The sequence below is a fragment of the Ranitomeya variabilis genome, chromosome 2 (genome assembly GCF_051348905.1).
Source record: "Ranitomeya variabilis isolate aRanVar5 chromosome 2, aRanVar5.hap1, whole genome shotgun sequence".
NCBI lineage: Eukaryota > Metazoa > Chordata > Amphibia > Anura > Dendrobatidae > Ranitomeya > Ranitomeya variabilis.
In genome coordinates, this window is record NC_135233.1 from 64,905,940 (window position 1) to 64,923,165 (window position 17,226).

The 17,226-nt window shown below is 41.9% G+C and overlaps 1 protein-coding gene across 3 annotated transcripts in view; it reads right to left on the bottom strand.

Moving 5' to 3' along the window:
• Positions 1-6,534: 6,534 nt before the first annotated feature.
• Positions 6,535-17,226, bottom strand: part of PELI1 (pellino E3 ubiquitin protein ligase 1) — a 46,594-nt gene continuing 35,902 nt past the window's right edge. For all 3 annotated transcript variants that reach the window (XM_077282511.1, XM_077282508.1, XM_077282510.1), the window contains exons 5-7: positions 16,127-16,324; positions 15,831-16,019; positions 6,535-12,764 (exon numbers count right to left, since the gene is read on the bottom strand). In XM_077282511.1, the coding sequence (XP_077138626.1) occupies positions 12,198-12,764; positions 15,831-16,019; positions 16,127-16,324 (954 nt within the window). In that variant the 3' untranslated portion in view covers positions 6,535-12,197. The remainder of the gene's footprint in view (positions 12,765-15,830; positions 16,020-16,126; positions 16,325-17,226) is intronic.

Sequence of the window (17,226 nt, forward strand, 5' to 3'; positions counted from 1 at the left end):
AAAATCCCACATCCTAGATATCACTGAATGAAATATTCCAGTTGTAAATCTTTATTCATTACATAGTGGAATGTGTTGAGAACAATAAAACATAAAAATTATCAATGTAAATCACAACTAATATCCCACGGAGGTCTGGATTTGGAATGATGCTCAAAATCGAAGTGGAAAATGAAGTTACAGGCAGATCCAACTTCAGTGGAAATGCCTCTAGACAAGGAAATGATGTTCAGTTGCGTGTGTTGCCTCCATGTGCCTGTATGACCTCCCTACAATGCCTGGGCATGCTCCTGATGAGGCGGTGGATGTTCTCCTGATGTGTTCAATCGGATTCAGGTCTGGGGAATGAGCCGGCCTGTCCATAGCTTCTATGCCTTTATCTTGCAGGAACTGCTGACACACTCCAGCCACATGAGGTCTGGCATTGTCCTGCATTAGGAGGAACCCAGGGCCAACCGCACCAGCATATGGTCTCACAAGGGGTCTGAGGATCTCATCTTGGTACCTAATGGCAGTCAGGCTACCTCTGGTGAGCACATGGAGGGCTGTGCGGCCCTCAAAAGAAATGCCACCCCACCCCACCATGTTGCAGGCAGAAGATTGCTATCCACGGCGTCTCCAGACTCTGTCACGTCTGTCACATGTGCTCAGTGTGAACCTGCTTTCATCTGTGAAGAGTACAGGGCACCAGTGGCGAATTTGCCAATCCTGGTGTTCTGTGGCAAATGCCAAGCATCCTGCACGGTGTTGGGCTGTGAGCACAATCCCCAGCTGTGGACATCAGGCACTCAGACCATCCTAATGGAGTCAGTTTCTAACCGTTTGTGCAGACACATGCACATTTGTGGCCTGGTGCAGGTCATTTATCAGGGCTCTGGCAGTGCTCCTCCTGTTTCTGCTTGCACAAAGGCTGAAGTAGCGGTCCTGCTGCTGGGTTGTTGCCCTCCTACGGCCCCCTCCATGTCTCCTGGTAGCGCCTCCAGGGTCTGGACACTACTCTGACAGACACAGCAAATCTTCTTGCCACAGCCCGCAATGATGTGCCATCCTGGATGAGCTGCACTACCTGAGCCACTTGTGTGGGTTGTAGAGTCCGTCTCATACTACCACAAGTGTGAAAGCACAACCAACATTCAAAAGTGACCAACACATCAGCCAGAAAGCATTGATACTGAGAAGTGGTCTGTGGTCCCCACCTGCAGAACCACTCCTTTATTGAGGGTGTCTTGATAATTGCCAATAATTTCCATCTGTTGTCTATTCCATTTGCACAACAGCATGTGAAATTGTCAAACAGTGTTGCTTCCTAAGTGGACAATTTAATTTCACAGAAGTTTGTTTACTTGGAGTTAGATTCTGTTGTTTAAGTGTTCCCTTTATTTTTTTGAGCAGTGTATTTTTATCTTTTACATTTTAAAAATTACAAAAAGAAAAATAGGCCGATGCAAACGTTTAGACACCCTGAATGGATAGTACCTAGAAGCACCCCTTTTTTAAAGTATCTCAGCCTGTAAACACTTTTTGTAAGCAGCTAAGAGTCATTCAATTCTTGTTTGATGAATTTTCACCCATTCTTCCTTGGAAAACTTTACCAGTTCTAGGAGATTCCTGGGACGTCCTGCATGCACTGCTATTTTGAGGTCTAGCCACAGATTTTCAATGATGTTCAGATCAGGGGACTGTGAGGGCCATTGTAAAACCTTCAGCGTGCTCCTTTTTGAAGTAGTCTATTGTAGATTTTGACATGTGTTTAGGCTCATTTGTAGAAGCCATCTTCTTTTCAACTTCAGCTTTTTTACAGATGGTGTTTGCATCAAGAATGTTGGAATTTCATTTAATCCATTCTTCTCACTACCCGTGAAATGTTCCCAGTGCCATTGGCTGCAATACAACCCCAGATAGATCCACCCCCATGTTTAATGGTTGACAAGATGTTCTTTTCCTGAAATTCTGTGCCCTTTTCTCCACACCTATCTTTGATCATAATGGCCAAAGAGTTCTATTTTAACCTCATTGATCCTTAGGACTTTTTTGTTCTTTTGCAAACTTCTGAAGCTGAATTTTATGTTGGAAGATGTGGGAGAGGTTTTCTTCTGATGACTTTTCCATAAAAGCCATGTGTGCAGCTGTCTCTGAACAGTAGAGCAATGTACCACAATGCCAGAGACAGCTAAATCTTTCATTTCTTTTGTAGTCAACTGTGGGTTCTGATTTGCCTCTTGAGCAATCTTATGAGTAACTCTCACTGAAAACTTTGCTTGGTCTTCCAGGCCTGATCTTGAACTTTTCTGTTCTTGTTAACTGCCATTTCTTAATTATATTTAGAACTGGGGAAAGTGAAACTTGAAAACACTTTGCTATCTTCTTATAGCCGCCTTTTGCTTTGGGGGCCTCCACCATTTTCAGAGAGCTAAGCAGCTGCTTAGCAGCACCCCTGGCTGGGTTTTTTTGGTACAAGGTAAGAGTTTACTGGGTTCTTATAAAGCTGGAAAATTTCCATCACCTCACCTTTCCTAACTATGATAGTGAACAAGCCACAACCCTAACAGGCTAATTAAGGTGTGAAACCATGGTCAAAAGGTGCCTGAGCACACAAATCTCCAAGGGTGCCCAAGGTTTTGCATTGGCCCTTTTCTTTTTTTGTAATTTTAAAATATAAAAGATTTTTTTTCGTGCCTAAAAAATACAATCTAGAAAATGTGTCATCTTTAAATGTAGGCCTTTCAGAAATCATTTAATCTTCAACTTGCTTAACTGTTCACAAAATCAGTAATTTTGACAGGGAAGCCCAAACTATTACATGCCACTGTAATGATTTTTAATAATATATTCTTAAATCTTGCAACTGCTCTGACCATATTATTATCTAACTCACATGAGCAGAGGATTAGATAGGGAAATGATCAGGATAAAGTTTAATATATGCTTTACAATACATTAATCATTCACATGGTAGGTTGTAGTTATGAAATAGAACCGCCTCTGACAACTGCAGATAATCGAAATGAAATCATGGAATTTCCAGATCTCAAACATTGGTCTTATAATTGATTCATCCAATCCCAAATCGATCATACTTTGTGGTGCTAGAGGTGTTGTAAAAGGTTGAAAAAAAAATTCAATAACTTAAAGGGACTGTCAACACAGAATGACTGTTCAAGCTATAGTTCAAAGTACAGGCACTTGGCAGGGCCAAACATTCCAGCGTACCTTCCTGCCTTCTTGGTTTTCATCTATCTCTGCCCTTCCCTGGCTCTAAGAAGCCAGAGCCATCACTCAAAGAAGAAAAGGATGGAGATGGAGTGAAAACAAGTAGGTGAGAAATTGTAGTTAAAGTTGTCTGTCAGTGTTTTTTTTTTTGCAAAGCTGCTCAGTTTTTTTTTCTAAATCAAGTTGGAAAGTTGGTCAAGCCGCCATACACATTAGATAACGGTCAGCCATCTCCCCCCCCCCCCCCCAAGTTAGCCAAACACTTCTGTGCACTCTATCGGAGCCACTTCCAGACTTCTCTGGTATCGGATTATCTGGGGAGAAACAAAGTATCGGCCTTTGAAATCCCAACAGGCCGAATCCTTCTCTCGACCAACATCTATTGCGGAAGAGTCGAAAGGCCTCCATACATATTAGACTTTTCGCCAATCCCACCGATATTAGGAGACTTTAGTCAAATGTGTATAGGGCCCTTAACTGTACCCAGAAGATCCTTGTTTTACAGCATAATCCGTTCGCATAAGTGATCCAAGGCAACACATTCTCTTAATTTATGAGCGTGATCTCCAACCTGTGGCTTTTGGTCAGAGTATGAAGGGAGTTGTAGATTTTCAAGAACTGGGGAGCAACGGGTTGAAGACCGCAAATGGTTTGAGATAATGGATCCCTGGAAATGGCAATCACCAACAGGTCTTAAATGGGTTGTCCAGGGTTAGGAGTATCATCTCTAGGATAGGTAATCAATATCAAGTAGGTGAGGGTCCAACGCCCAGTACTCCCATGGTTCATCCGTTTTCAGCTTTAGCGGCGGTTGGTAGTAAGTAATGAATGGAGCCGGAACAGCACAGCTCCGAATACTGTGTATAGGAAGCTCAGCTCCTAAGTGTCAACCAGAAAGAAAAGTGGGCCTACATTTTAATCTTCGGTATGTACACCACTGAACTGAGCTTCGCAGAAAATATGTGACCGACTACAAAAAAAATATTTTTCTACAATTGTTTTTACGAATGCAGCCACATGGCTTTTTCAGCGATAAATACTTAAATAGTGATGAGCAAATGTGCTCGGATAAGGTGTTATCCATGCTCGTGTGCTAACCGAGTGACTTCGGCGTGCTCGAATAATATGCTGGAGTCCCCGCACTTGCATGTCTCACGGATATCCGACAGCCACAACACATGCATGGATTGCCTGTTAGCAACTTTTTTGCCAATGGATTACTGCATGATTCATTCTATGGAAGATTACTGGACATGTGAACATAGATGTAGGAGTCTAGTATTGTGCTCACTGTTCAGTGACTTTATAGCATTCACAATTATTATATACAGTGGGTTAAATAAGTATGTAATACACTACCGATTTTGCAAGAATAAAGGTCAGTAATTTTCATCATAGTCACACTTCAACTGAGACAGAATCTAAAAAAAAAAAGAAAATCCAGAAAAATCACATTGTATGATTTTTATATAGTTTGCATTTTATTGCATGAACTATTTGATACAACAGAAAAATAGAACTTAATATTGGGTACAGAAACCTTTGTTTGCAACCAGACGCTTCCTGTAGTTCTCAACCAAATTTGCACACTGCAGTAGGAATTTTGGCCCACTCCTCCACACAGATCTTTCAGGTTTCAGAGCTATCGCTGGGCAACATTTCAGTTCAGTGTCAGGTCCCTCCAAAGATTTTCTATTGGGTTCAGGTCTAGAGACTAGCTACGACACTCCAGGACCTTGAAATGCTTCTTATGGACCCACATCTGGCTGTGTGTTTTGGCTCATTGTCATGCTGGAAGACCCAGCCACGACCCATCTTCCATTCTCTTACTGAGGGAAGGCGGTTGATGGCTAATATCTCACGATACAGGACCCCATCCATCCTCCCTTTAAAACAGTGCAGTCGTCCGGTCTCCTTTGCAGAAAAGCACCCCAAAAGTATGATGTTTCTCCCACCATGCTTCACAGGTGGGACAGTGTTCTTGGGGTTGTACTCGTCCTTCAAACACGGCAAGTGGAATTGATACCAAAAAGTTCTATTTTGATCTCATCTGCCCACGTGACCTTCTCCCATGCCTCTTCTGGATCATCCAAATGGTCATCATTGGTGAAATTCAAACGGGCCTGAATATCTGCTGGGGTGAGCAGGGGGACCTTGTGTGCTCTGCAGGATTTTAATCCATGACAGCATAGTGTGTTACTATTGGAATGTTTGAGACTGTGGTCCCAGCATTGACCAGATCATTCTGTGCAGTTCTGGGAGGATTCCGGACCTTCCTCAGAATCATCCTTACCCCACGAGGCAAGATCTTGCATGGAGCCCCAGACTGCGGAAAACTGACAGTCATCTTGTGTTTCTTCTATCTTTAATAATTGTGCCAACAGATGTTGACTTCTCACCAAGCTGCTTGCTTATTGTCCTGTTTTCCAGCCCTGTGCAGGTCTACAATTTTGTCCCTGGTATCCTTAGGCAGCTCTTTGGTCTTGGCCATGGTAGAGAGGTTGGAGCATGACTGATTATGTGGACAAGTAACCAGTTAAAACAGATGCAAAACAGGTAATGAGTGTTGCGTAGGAGGGCTTCTTGAAGAAAAACTAACAGGTCTGTGAGACAATTCGTGCTGGTTGGTAGGTGATCACATAATTAAATTGCATTTTATTGCATGAAATATGTAAGTGTATATACAATGTGATTTCCTATATTATTTTAGGTTGTCTCAGGTGAAATGACGATAAAAATGACAGACCTTTATTCTTCGTAGGTGGAAAAACTTGCAAAATCAGCAGTGTATCAAATACTAATTTTGCCCACTAATAAATAAAATGGAAAATTAAGTAACAAATATTTTTTCTTTTTAGAAAATTTAATGATCTGATGTAGGTAGGTCACCTTCTGAGAACACATTATCTTCAAGCTGGCCATACATTTTAGATTAACCTTTGCTGAACCTGCCTGCAGGCTCGGGGGACCATCTAATGTTTATGGGAGCCTCCAGATTTGCCTCCATTGGCAGATGTCAGAAGAAAAGGATTGAGCAGTTGGTTTCAGACATGACCAATCTTTTTGCACCTGTGGGAAATATGGTAACCTATTTAGTGGCTTATACATGTATAAGTATAGGAAGGAGGGGGTGGAATTTTCACACTGACCGCTAGGCCTTAACATAGACTCCTACATCCTGTTGGGCACATGGACACTCGCAGGGAGGAAGATCGTAGGTCCACCAACCCAGTTACTCAACGTGTATGGGTTCTCTTATTAGAGCAGTTCCTAGGAGTCAGCATGCTTAAACACTAAGAAAACTGGACGCTTAAAAGTAGAATGTCAAGTTTCACATAATTCATTTAATATGCAAAGATACTTAAGGTTTCTCAGTAACTGCCCCATAGATATTTTCGATGTAGGTTTCATACACAGTATGCTCGTCTGCACAAAGGGCACCAATTATGGCTTAGCTCTAAAACAGAGTTCTTGTAGAAGGAATGCTTTATAAATGAGTGAAATAAAAATGCTCCACCTAATACAGAAGATATTCCGGATATCTCTTTAAGTGTGGATACACATTCACCAATGTACAGGCTGCAGGTGTAAACTGGAAACAAAAGGCATACTAATAATGCTGACCAGAAATTGCATAATTTAACATTCATATCCAAATATGTCGCCACGGCCGCCACAAAAAGCAAGAGAAAAATGACTTCATAGACAACTACAATCACAATCTTTTTTATGCAGTAAGTTAATGCATAGTAAGACATTTTTATCTTTTTTTCTTTTTTTAAATAAAGTTTTTGTAAAATCATGGATGGTTCCCATTGACCCGTTCCAACCCCAATGCCCATAAAAACTTGCTTATAACTTCTGCTAGTAAAAGCCGGATCTCCTTGTCAAAGAAAATAAATTATGCTGTAAATGAAATAAAACTCAATCTTACAGTATGGACTCTTTACACACACACACATATATTTATATATATAAAATAATTGAAAGTTATTTACATTTGTGAATACAAAGTAGCTCTCGGGTGCGGTAGAAAGCTTAAAGTGTATTTCAGAACAGAGATGCCAACCGTTTTTTTTTCTTGCAATATGCAAAAGAAAGGCTTCCCATAGATACCGTATTGGCTTTAAGAAGACCTATCGGTAGATGAACGGCAACCAGTTTTTGCTCTTATTTTATTCCAATCACTCGGAGTATTTTCTTTTTTTTAATCTGCCATATGGTTCCAGAGATATAGGCCTGTTTACTGAGAAATTTCATGGTCTTTAGAAGAGGATGGTGCTTGTAGGGTAATAATGCAGAGCAGCCTAAAAACACGCCCCAGAAGATCTGCGAGCCACGCCCCAGAAGATCTGCGAGCCACGCCCCAGAAGATCTGCGAGCCACGCCCCAGAAGATCTGCGAGCCACGCCCTCTTGTAAAGACCATAAAAATTAGCGCTACATAAAAAGGTCATATCTGGAACCGTATGGTGGATTTTAAGGAAACAAACAATGAATGCTCATGGGAACAGTGTGAATAAAAATAAGAACAAAACTGGTCACTTTCGACATGGTAACAGATCCGCTTTAAAGTCAGCTTCCACCTTTTAAAACAGCTATTCGCGGTGCAAAATTCTGTGCTAATTTCTTAAGACCATTAATTATACAGAGTAATTTGAGCCTTTAATGGGTAGTCCAATTAAAAAAAGGTTCTCCCTGTGTTCATACATATATAAAACAATACATGTTTCTATGTCCACCCAACTTCTGGGCCTCCTGGCCCAAGCTAACTGCATCATGTAAGCCAAAGAGGCAGTTAGTTCAGGTCAGTATTGAAGGTGGTCAGGCAGGGTCTTGTGATCAGCGCATGCAAAGGGTTTCATGGACATTGACAGCTCAATTTATAATGCAGGCATGTGACCATTTCTGAATGTGAAGGGAGCTGGCTAACCGCTCATATTAATTAAGGCATTAACCATACGCCTATTTTCGATTTTGTACCTGCAAACAGATCTGTGAAAAACATAAAATTGACCACAGCGAGAATGTGCTAATTTTTACCTCAATCTCTTTCAAGTTATAACGTTTTTATTTTTGTGTCTACATAGCAATGAGTTTGTTTTTTTTTTTAAATCGCTTTGTAGAGTATAATGTTTTAATGATATAATATACACATATAATGTTTTGGTTGATTTTTATAAAAAATTTTGGAGGAATTGCAGTGTCGGGAAAAATGACAATTCTGGCGTTTTAATTTTTACTTTACGATGTATGCTGTATTAGATTAAATAATTTTAGATTTTGTTATAAGGAAGATTTATTGACTTGGCATTACCAAGTGTTTATTTTACATTTTTATGGCTTTATCTTTAATAGGAGAAAAAGGGAAAGTTCAATTGAAAAAAAAATAATTTTTTAGTCCTCATAAGGGGCTTGAACCAGCAAGTTTGATAGCTTGTTCTATACATTACATACCTAAACACTAGTGATGAGCGAATATACTCGTTACTCGAGATTTCTCGAGCACGCTCGGGGGTCCTCCGAGTATTTTTTAGTGCTCGGAGGTTTCGTTTTTCTTGCCGCAGCTGAATTATTTACATCTGTTAACCAGCATAAGTACATGTGGGGGTTGCCTGGTTGCTAGGGAATCCCCACATGTAGTTATGCTGGCTAACAGATGTAAATCATTCAGCTGCGGCAAGAAAAACTAAATCTCCGAGCACTAAAATAAAATACTTGGAGGACCCCCGAGCATGCTCGAGAAACCTCGAGTAATGAGTATATTCGCTCATCACTACTAAACATGCGTTTGACTTTTTTTTTTCTTCTTGATATCACTGTGGGCAGGGTTATGGGGTTTACCTAAGTTTTTGTCCGATTCGTAATGTGTGACATTTTGAAAAGTTGTAAAAATATTTACACAATTGTAACTCCAAGTCCCACCGTGGAATAATTTTATGTAGACCAGCAATTTTTTATATGACTTTTTGAGTTAAAATGCCGCATAAACTAGCCACTACTTTTTTTTTTGGGCAAGAGTCACCCGTGAAAGTCATTTTGAAAAATTTGGTGCGAAAAAGAGCAACAAGTACCATCAGCCAGGTAACTGAAACCCTAACAAATGATTCAATCAGGGCCAAAGTTGCTGAATAATGCCACTATGTGGCGGAGATCCACAGGAATTTCAACCCATCCACATCCCGCCGTGATCGGAATAGTGCTCCTCCGAGAGCGCACCCCTTAAATGTTACCATCAGACATTTAAGGGATTAATGACCGCGATCTCCGATCACTGCCAGCTGTGTAACACATCTGGCATCCGTCAGGTATGATGCCGGCTCGGCTCAGCCCGAGTGTTCCATACACCCACACCTGGCGTGTGAAGTAAATGTATGGCGGGAAGGGGGTGAAAACCATATGTATGACCAGCCCTAATTACTAAAGCCAGACCCTTTTTCCATGTATAGGCAGAGACAAAAATGCTGGAAGTAAAGCTGCCGGGACCAAGATTGTCATCAGAGCAATGGGAGACATGAAAAAAAGTTTTATATATCATTTTTTTTTTTCCTTAAGAGCCCTTGTAAGGCACAGGCTTTTTTGTTTTTTTATCTCCTCTTTTTGATAAGCTATAACGTTTTCTATTTTTCCATTGACAGCCATACAAGGGCTGTTCTTTTACAAAGTTGTTTTTGTAGTCAAAAGGTTCGGTCTTCAATCTAGGATTATAAGGAATATTTAGAGCTTTGTTAAAGGGGTATTCCCATCTCCAAGATTCTGTCCCACTATTTAGTAGGTGTAATAACAACAACCAACAATAATAATAGCAAATACCTCCAATTAGAAATGTAGTATAGTTCCTCCAATTCACTATGTTGCTTACCCCATGTTCAGGGCATTGCACTAGCTTCGATAAGCACGTTTACGTCAGCTAAGTGTCACCGAGTGGTTGTAACCGTGGATAGGCAAGCTACTGCAATGCCTGCACATGGTGTAAGTAACAAAGCAAATCAGAAGAACTATACTACATTTCTAAAATTGGAGGTATTTGGGAATATTATTACTACTACATATTGGGATAAGATTTTGGAGATGGCAATACACTTTTAAGCTGCAATTATCATAATGATATATTAAAAGGTTTGTCCTAAGAAAAAAATCACGTATCCCACCAAGTAATTTGATTTAACAGTGATCCAGTGTTCAGAATCCTCATCTCTTGGCCAGATGCCCTTACTGCCAGGGATCCCCAGATTACCACCGATTGTTGGGGTTCTTAGCACAAGAACGTCTTTAAGAAGTGAATCAGCACAGAATATTGAACCAATTGAAATCACAAAAAAGGTACTTGAGGGTGTTCATTTACTTTAAGATCGGCTATGCTCATCACACACACCCAAGCGCCTCCTAGTGGATCGATAGGCTACATTTCCAAAAAGAAACAAAATGGCTGTTGTCCCATCCTGTAAATGTTGGGCATAAGGAGTCCATAATCAGAGGAGAACAATCAGCTATGGAATTCTATAACCAACATGCACGTTCGGCTCAGCCAAACATGTCCGCCTATTCATATGGAGAAAGTTTGGGACAACCCAGTCATTCTATCGAGAGAGGACCCCAGTAAGGATCGGGTAGCCCCCCACATATTGCCTGATCTGCCTATACTCATCAGTATGGTCAGTTTAAGACAAGATTTCAGGTTCTGGCTTCTCAAAACCGTCAGACACCAAACTAAAACTGAACACCCACTTGCTCCTTACTAGATTATGAAAATATTGTAGCTACCGATGTAGTTTTTTTCCTGAGCGTGTGCAAAAAAAAAAACCAAACAAATCCAAGAAACAAAATAATAAAAAAAAAAAGACAAAAACCTACGTCAGCGAATTAAAAAACAATTTGCTTCTGTCTATTTTCCCCCCAAGATCACAAATTCTTCACCAATAATTTTTTTTTTCACCTCTCCAGCCGAGAACAGTTAATGCTATGCCACAATCATCGAACCAAGCGGAAAATAAAAATAAATTCTACTCTACGATCTGCTGCAGCAACACAGAAATCATGGGATTTAAACCGCAAGAGGAAGTAGGCCCTGGCAAAAAAAAAAAAAAAAAAAAAAAGAATTAAAGTCCCTCCATGAAGATCTGAGCGTACAATGGTACAAAGGTTCTCACTTGCTCAAAACTAATAATCCCAAAATGGCTCAAAAAAGAACAAACACGTAATGTCACAAGTACTTCAGGAATCAAAATCTGGATAAAAGTTACTAACGATAAATAAAACCCTGAAATGTTGCAAACAGACTAGCATCTGATCAGACTAAACGCAGAGGACATCAATGAGCTGCGTATTTACAGATCCCTCAGACTCCGACGTTACGTGATTCAATGGTAACATGTGCCCGTCCCATCCCGAGAAACAAACTAAATAACCAAACTGTCCGGTTGTGATGACTTGTCCTTGGGCCACTTTACGCATTGGACTTGTCCCTGGGCTACGGTACTTTACGCATTGGACTTGTCCCTGGGCTACGGTACTTTACGCATTGGACTTGTCCCTGGGTTACTTCACACATCCAAAGTACACAGGTCAAAAATGTAGGACGATTCGATCGAGTCGCTGGGAATTTTTCCGTACTAAAGTTAGGTACAAAAGTTGTCCTATGCTATATCTTACACTGTGTGTTGAACTGTAAACTAATGTAGTTTGAGCTGACTGTATTCTCCCCAGTTTCCACAAAATAATTTAATACTGAGGTGGGTCATTCAGAAAGAGTAATGAAGGCAATTAAATCAGATCTGCATAATCCCGTTTTTTGAAATGTCTGGTTTCACAGAGACAAGTTTTTCTATTTCCTCTCATGGTCCTCCATGATTTAGTAGTTTCCTTCCTTTCCGATAAAAACTTGCTTAAAGGTCCTAGTAACTCGGAACAGTCCACCGGAAAGCAAACTAAACCCATCTTAGCTTGTGTGTTCAGTGCAAGTCCTGACAAAAAGGAAAGAAAAGCCACTTAGTCTAGAGGTCCTTGGAAAATAAGTCTGATGTAACCTTGTTCCCCTGAAAGCTGGTGTGCGCAGAATGGACACGCCGCGTGGAAAGTGTGAGTACCATGAGGAAGAGGAATCTGGGACCAGTAGGAAGTTGTTTTTTCTGAGCATACGTGTCCACAGGGGCTAAAGGCATGAGTCGGAGGGCCAGCATCCACATAAAATCCAGCTTCACATCCCAGCCATAGAGGAACGTATGGTCCCACAGAACGACACATTGGACATTCTCGGTCTTTCCCATCCCGTTCCTCTTTATTACCCCAGTTGTGATAGCCATGCACATGTCCACAGGTTAGATAAACCCAAGGCTGTTTCTCATCAACAACATCCTTTCTCTTCATGCTGGGGAAAGCTAGGGTGTTAAAGCCGACAGGACACTGAGGCCTCGCTGCGTTGATTTCCTGTCTCAGGGCTTCCAAGTGTTTCACAGTTGGAGTTCTGGAAAGGCCTTCAGCCGTGCGCCATAACAAAGTGGCTCCACATAAATCGATGAGGGACCCGTCCTGAAGTTCGTTGCTTTCATTTTCCACCTGCAAAATTTTAAGGATTATGGTTATTATTGTTATTTAGGAGGAAATATAAATATATTTTATACAACCCTTTATGATGTACAATAACAAATTGTATTGTGGGACTTCAAACAACTGCGTCTAAACTATGTTGATAAAGGTTTAACTAGTGGGTGCCAAGAGCTCCTTAAAGAAGCACAATCATTAACATTCTTATTGTTTAGCTGCATGTATATGTGCATGTAATGTAGTGTGAGTGTATAACATACTCGCCTACTGCCGCTCTCTCCAGTGTCCGGCACCATTCTGCTCCTCTTCTAAGTGACGTCACCATAGGGGACACCTGCCGGCTCATTCTACACTATGCGTGAGACGGACGTCGCTGTTACAATGAAAGCCTTTGTTTCCTCGTCCTGACGCTTTATAGACTTACATTGTAATAGTCACTTACGGGTCACGCAGAACAAGGAAGAGTCTGCAAAGCAGTGACGTCATTCAGAAGAGGAGTAGAACGGCGCTGAGCAACGGTAGGAGAGTATATTAATACATACACAACATTGCATACACTTATTTAAACAATAAAAATGCTTCTTTAACAAAGTTGAAAAGAACATCATTGTTCTGTGTGCGGCCCTGTGCCAGTCTTCCATTCATGCACAATGGATGGGTTGGCTGAGAGCAGCATGCAGTTTGTAATGCCATTTTACAAGTGTCCTTTCCAGCTAGATGCCAGACACCATTTACAGTCCCCATCCCAAGCTCTAATTCTGCAGACGTACAGTCTGATCTATCAACAGATTTAACCCACTATGGTCATTGTAGAAAAAGGTCTTCTAATTCATGGTAGAAATCAACTGTAAGTGAACTCTGGGCTGAGATTACACAATGTTAGATTGCAATAATTGCCCTGTGTTACTGGTTATATAGGAGTTTCTTGAATAAAATCAGCAGGATTACAGCTACTGTAGTTTGGCTGGCAGGGAATTCCCAGTCCGAACTTTGCAGAGCATCACCATATAAATACCTAGCTCTCCTCAACATAGGGGTCATTAATTATCTGGACGTGTGCCTGATAAACAGGGTGATTTCAAGTTGGCCTTTGTAAACCTCGCCTTTCCCAAAGACCATGAATCATCCAAATCTAAGGCTACGTTCACATTAGCGGCGCCCGCCGCAGCGGCGGGCGCCGCAGCGGCGCCGCATGCATCATGCGCCCCTATATTTAACATGGGGGCGCATGGACATGCGGTGCACTTGCTTTTTGCGCCGCATGCGTCCCTGCGGCGCCCGCGTCGGGTCGCGGAGGACGCAGCAAGTTGCATTTTTGCTGCGTCCAAAATCAATGAAAAAAAGGACGCATGCGGCGCAAAAAGCTGCGTTGTGCATGTGTTCACATTTGCGCTGTGCGTTGCGGCGGCGACGCTGCGGCGCACACCGCAAATGTGAACGTAGCCTTAGTCATATGTCAGGTGTACCACGCGGCATACCAGAAATGATCCTGTCTGGAACAATTAGAGGCGGAGTACATAAAGCGCTCACCTATATGTGAAACGTAACAACTACTATATAGGCATATGATGCCAGGAGTCCCTCATACACAACAGATGGCTGCACAGGCCCATCAGAGTTAGTAGTTTCGGATGGCATGAGCATGCTCGGGTTTTACCGGGGTATCTTCAGCGTGCTTGGATAATATTTTCGAGTCCCTGCTGCTGTATGTTTTGCGGCTGAAGATAGCTGCAACACATGCAGAGATTGTCTATTTGTTAGGCAATGCCCGCATGTTTTGCGGTTGTCTATATTATCCGAGCACCCCGAAGATACTGGGATAGCCCCCAAGCATGATCAGATAACACGTTATCCAAGCACGTTCACTCATGACTAATGACTACGTACAGGAACTTTAAAGGGCTATTCAAAAAAATAAATAAAATAACCCCCCATGAATGTGATAGGGATTAAAAGGCTGATTGCTGGGAGTCCGATCGCTGGGAACACCCACAATCCCAACAACAGGAATGTTTAACCTTATCCTGAGCAGAGGTGCACATGCACGGGATGAGCGGACCCGTGGAAGTTCGGGTTCTGGTACACGACCTGAACTTTAGTCCAAAGTTTGATTAGGGTACCAGAACCGCATCGAAAACAACTTTGGCTTTGGAAAATCTCTCAAAGAACTCCATACAGTAAAACCGACTTTAGGGAGAAGTCAGCGTTCGGAGTTTAGCAGGGGACATTATCCGGTACGAATCCCCAACTCTTCAGCTCGGGTTCGCTCGTCTCTATGCACGGCCCTGTACTTTATGGATCATCTATGGGGCTGCAGAGCACTGTACTTCGTCCCATAGACTAGTAGCACATGCCATGCATGCACATGTCAACTGCATTCTGTAAGTGGGGTGCAGAGCCCCGTTTTCAAGATCGCGATGGGTCCTAGTTTTCAGACCTTCAGTGATTAGAAAATTAGCTCCTATTCTACGTTTATGGGATAACTTCATTTTTTTGGGGAAAAAAACCTTTAAGTCACTTTTACAGCATATGACACCACTTAGATAAATGGAAGCCATGGAGATCTAGTACAGATTATTCATTGGGCCAAGAAGCGAGGAGTTACGCCGATGAAGGCAAAAAGAAGAGACGCATACAACTTTTGGAATGGGAGCTATGTCTACAGTGGGCTATAATCCCACACTTTCAGTACAAGCGCCACATCAGAGCAGTGCCATGCTCGCCTAAGAGCCGTGGATGTTAAAAGCAGCAGCCTAGTGGTTAATAGAAATGACTTGAAATGCCAGGCCTTTGCAACTCAATCTGTCAAAGAACAGCCCAGTTATATAAAAGAAAACATGTTACGATGAATCATCATCCAGTATTCCCATTTTTTTTTTTTCAAAGAGGAACAGCGTGTTCTGAGCTTGACAAGATGAAATTCGCCTGAAAAGTGCTATAAATATATTCATGGCGTGAGAAAATAGACCCTTTTTGTTCCCCTGCAAGAAATCCCATCAAGTAAACATTTGTGTATTTTACAGTAGTATATGCCGGCCTACCGGGAGACCGCTCAAGTGCCTACCGGGCCGCACGTACCATTTTTCCTCTCTGTTGGGCAGAGCGGGTTTCTCTCAAACTGAACACATTGCCGCACACAGATATCTCTCTCCAGACACCCGGCTTCGAGTCCTCGGTGAAACCATTGCGTGGATGCATAACAAGGACACCATTTGTCGTTAGCCCATCCATCTGTCCATCTACAGTCTTCCACTTGGCAGCTTTTTCCTATTAAAAGGGGAGAAAAGCCAAAAGCAATCAAGCATTATTCAACATGTAAAGGGGAAAAAAAAAAAAATAGATTAACATGCTTTGATTTTTTTTTTTATCTGTACCCCAAGAAAAATATTCTTTGAGGAATCGAAGCCCGCAGCGTATATTCTTGCAGTGAAGGGGGGATTTCTTTCGCATATTATTCTGCACGCAAATCTGGAGATGGTGCTTTGAACGGACTGCGTATCTGTGTTGCTCTGACTTCCAGGAACGGTGTCTGTTACCACGAAATCAATAGGGCCTTCTGTCGACCTTCCAATCTAGAAATACATTACGACAGAAGAATCAGGAGAAGCTGCAGATATGAGCGCAATGCCATTCATCAGGATAGATAGGGGATTATTAGCAATTCCGATCAAGAAATATCTGTAGAGAATAAACTTCACCCCAGCATGAAGCTTTTGTTTACTGATGTACTTAATTAAAGAGGGAAATCTAAATCTAAATATCTATCTACAGTACAGACCAAAAGTTTGGACACACCTCATTTAAAGATTTTTCTTTATTTTCATGACTATGAAAATTGTGCATTTACACTGAAGGCATCAAAACTATGAATTAACACATGTGGAATTATATACTTAACAAAAAAGTGTGAAACAACTGAAAATATGTCTTATATTCTAGGTTCTTCAAAGTAGCCACCTTTTGCTTTGATGACTACTTTGCACACTCTTGGCATTCTCTTGATGAGCTTCAAAGAGGTAGTCACCAGAAATGGTCTTCCAACAACCTTGAAGGAGTTCCCAGAGATGCTTAGCACTTGTTGGCCCTTTTGCCTTCACTCTGCGGTCCAGCTCACCCCAAACCATCTTGATTGGGTTCAGGTTTGGTGACTGGGGAGGCCAGGTCATCTGGCGTAGCACCCTATCACTCTCCTTCTTGGTCAAATAGCCCTTACACAGCCTGGAGGTGTGTTTGGGGTCATTGTCCTGTTGAAAAATAAATGATGGTCCAACTAAACGCAAACCGGATGGAATAGCATGCCGCTGCAAGATGCTGTGGTAGGCATACTGGTTCAGTATGCCTTCAATTTTGAATAAATCCCCAACAGTGTCACCAGCAAAGCACCCCCACACCATCACACCTCCTCCTCCATGCTTCACGGTGGGAACCAGGCATGTAGAGTCCATCCGTTCACCTTTTCTGCGTCGCACAAAGA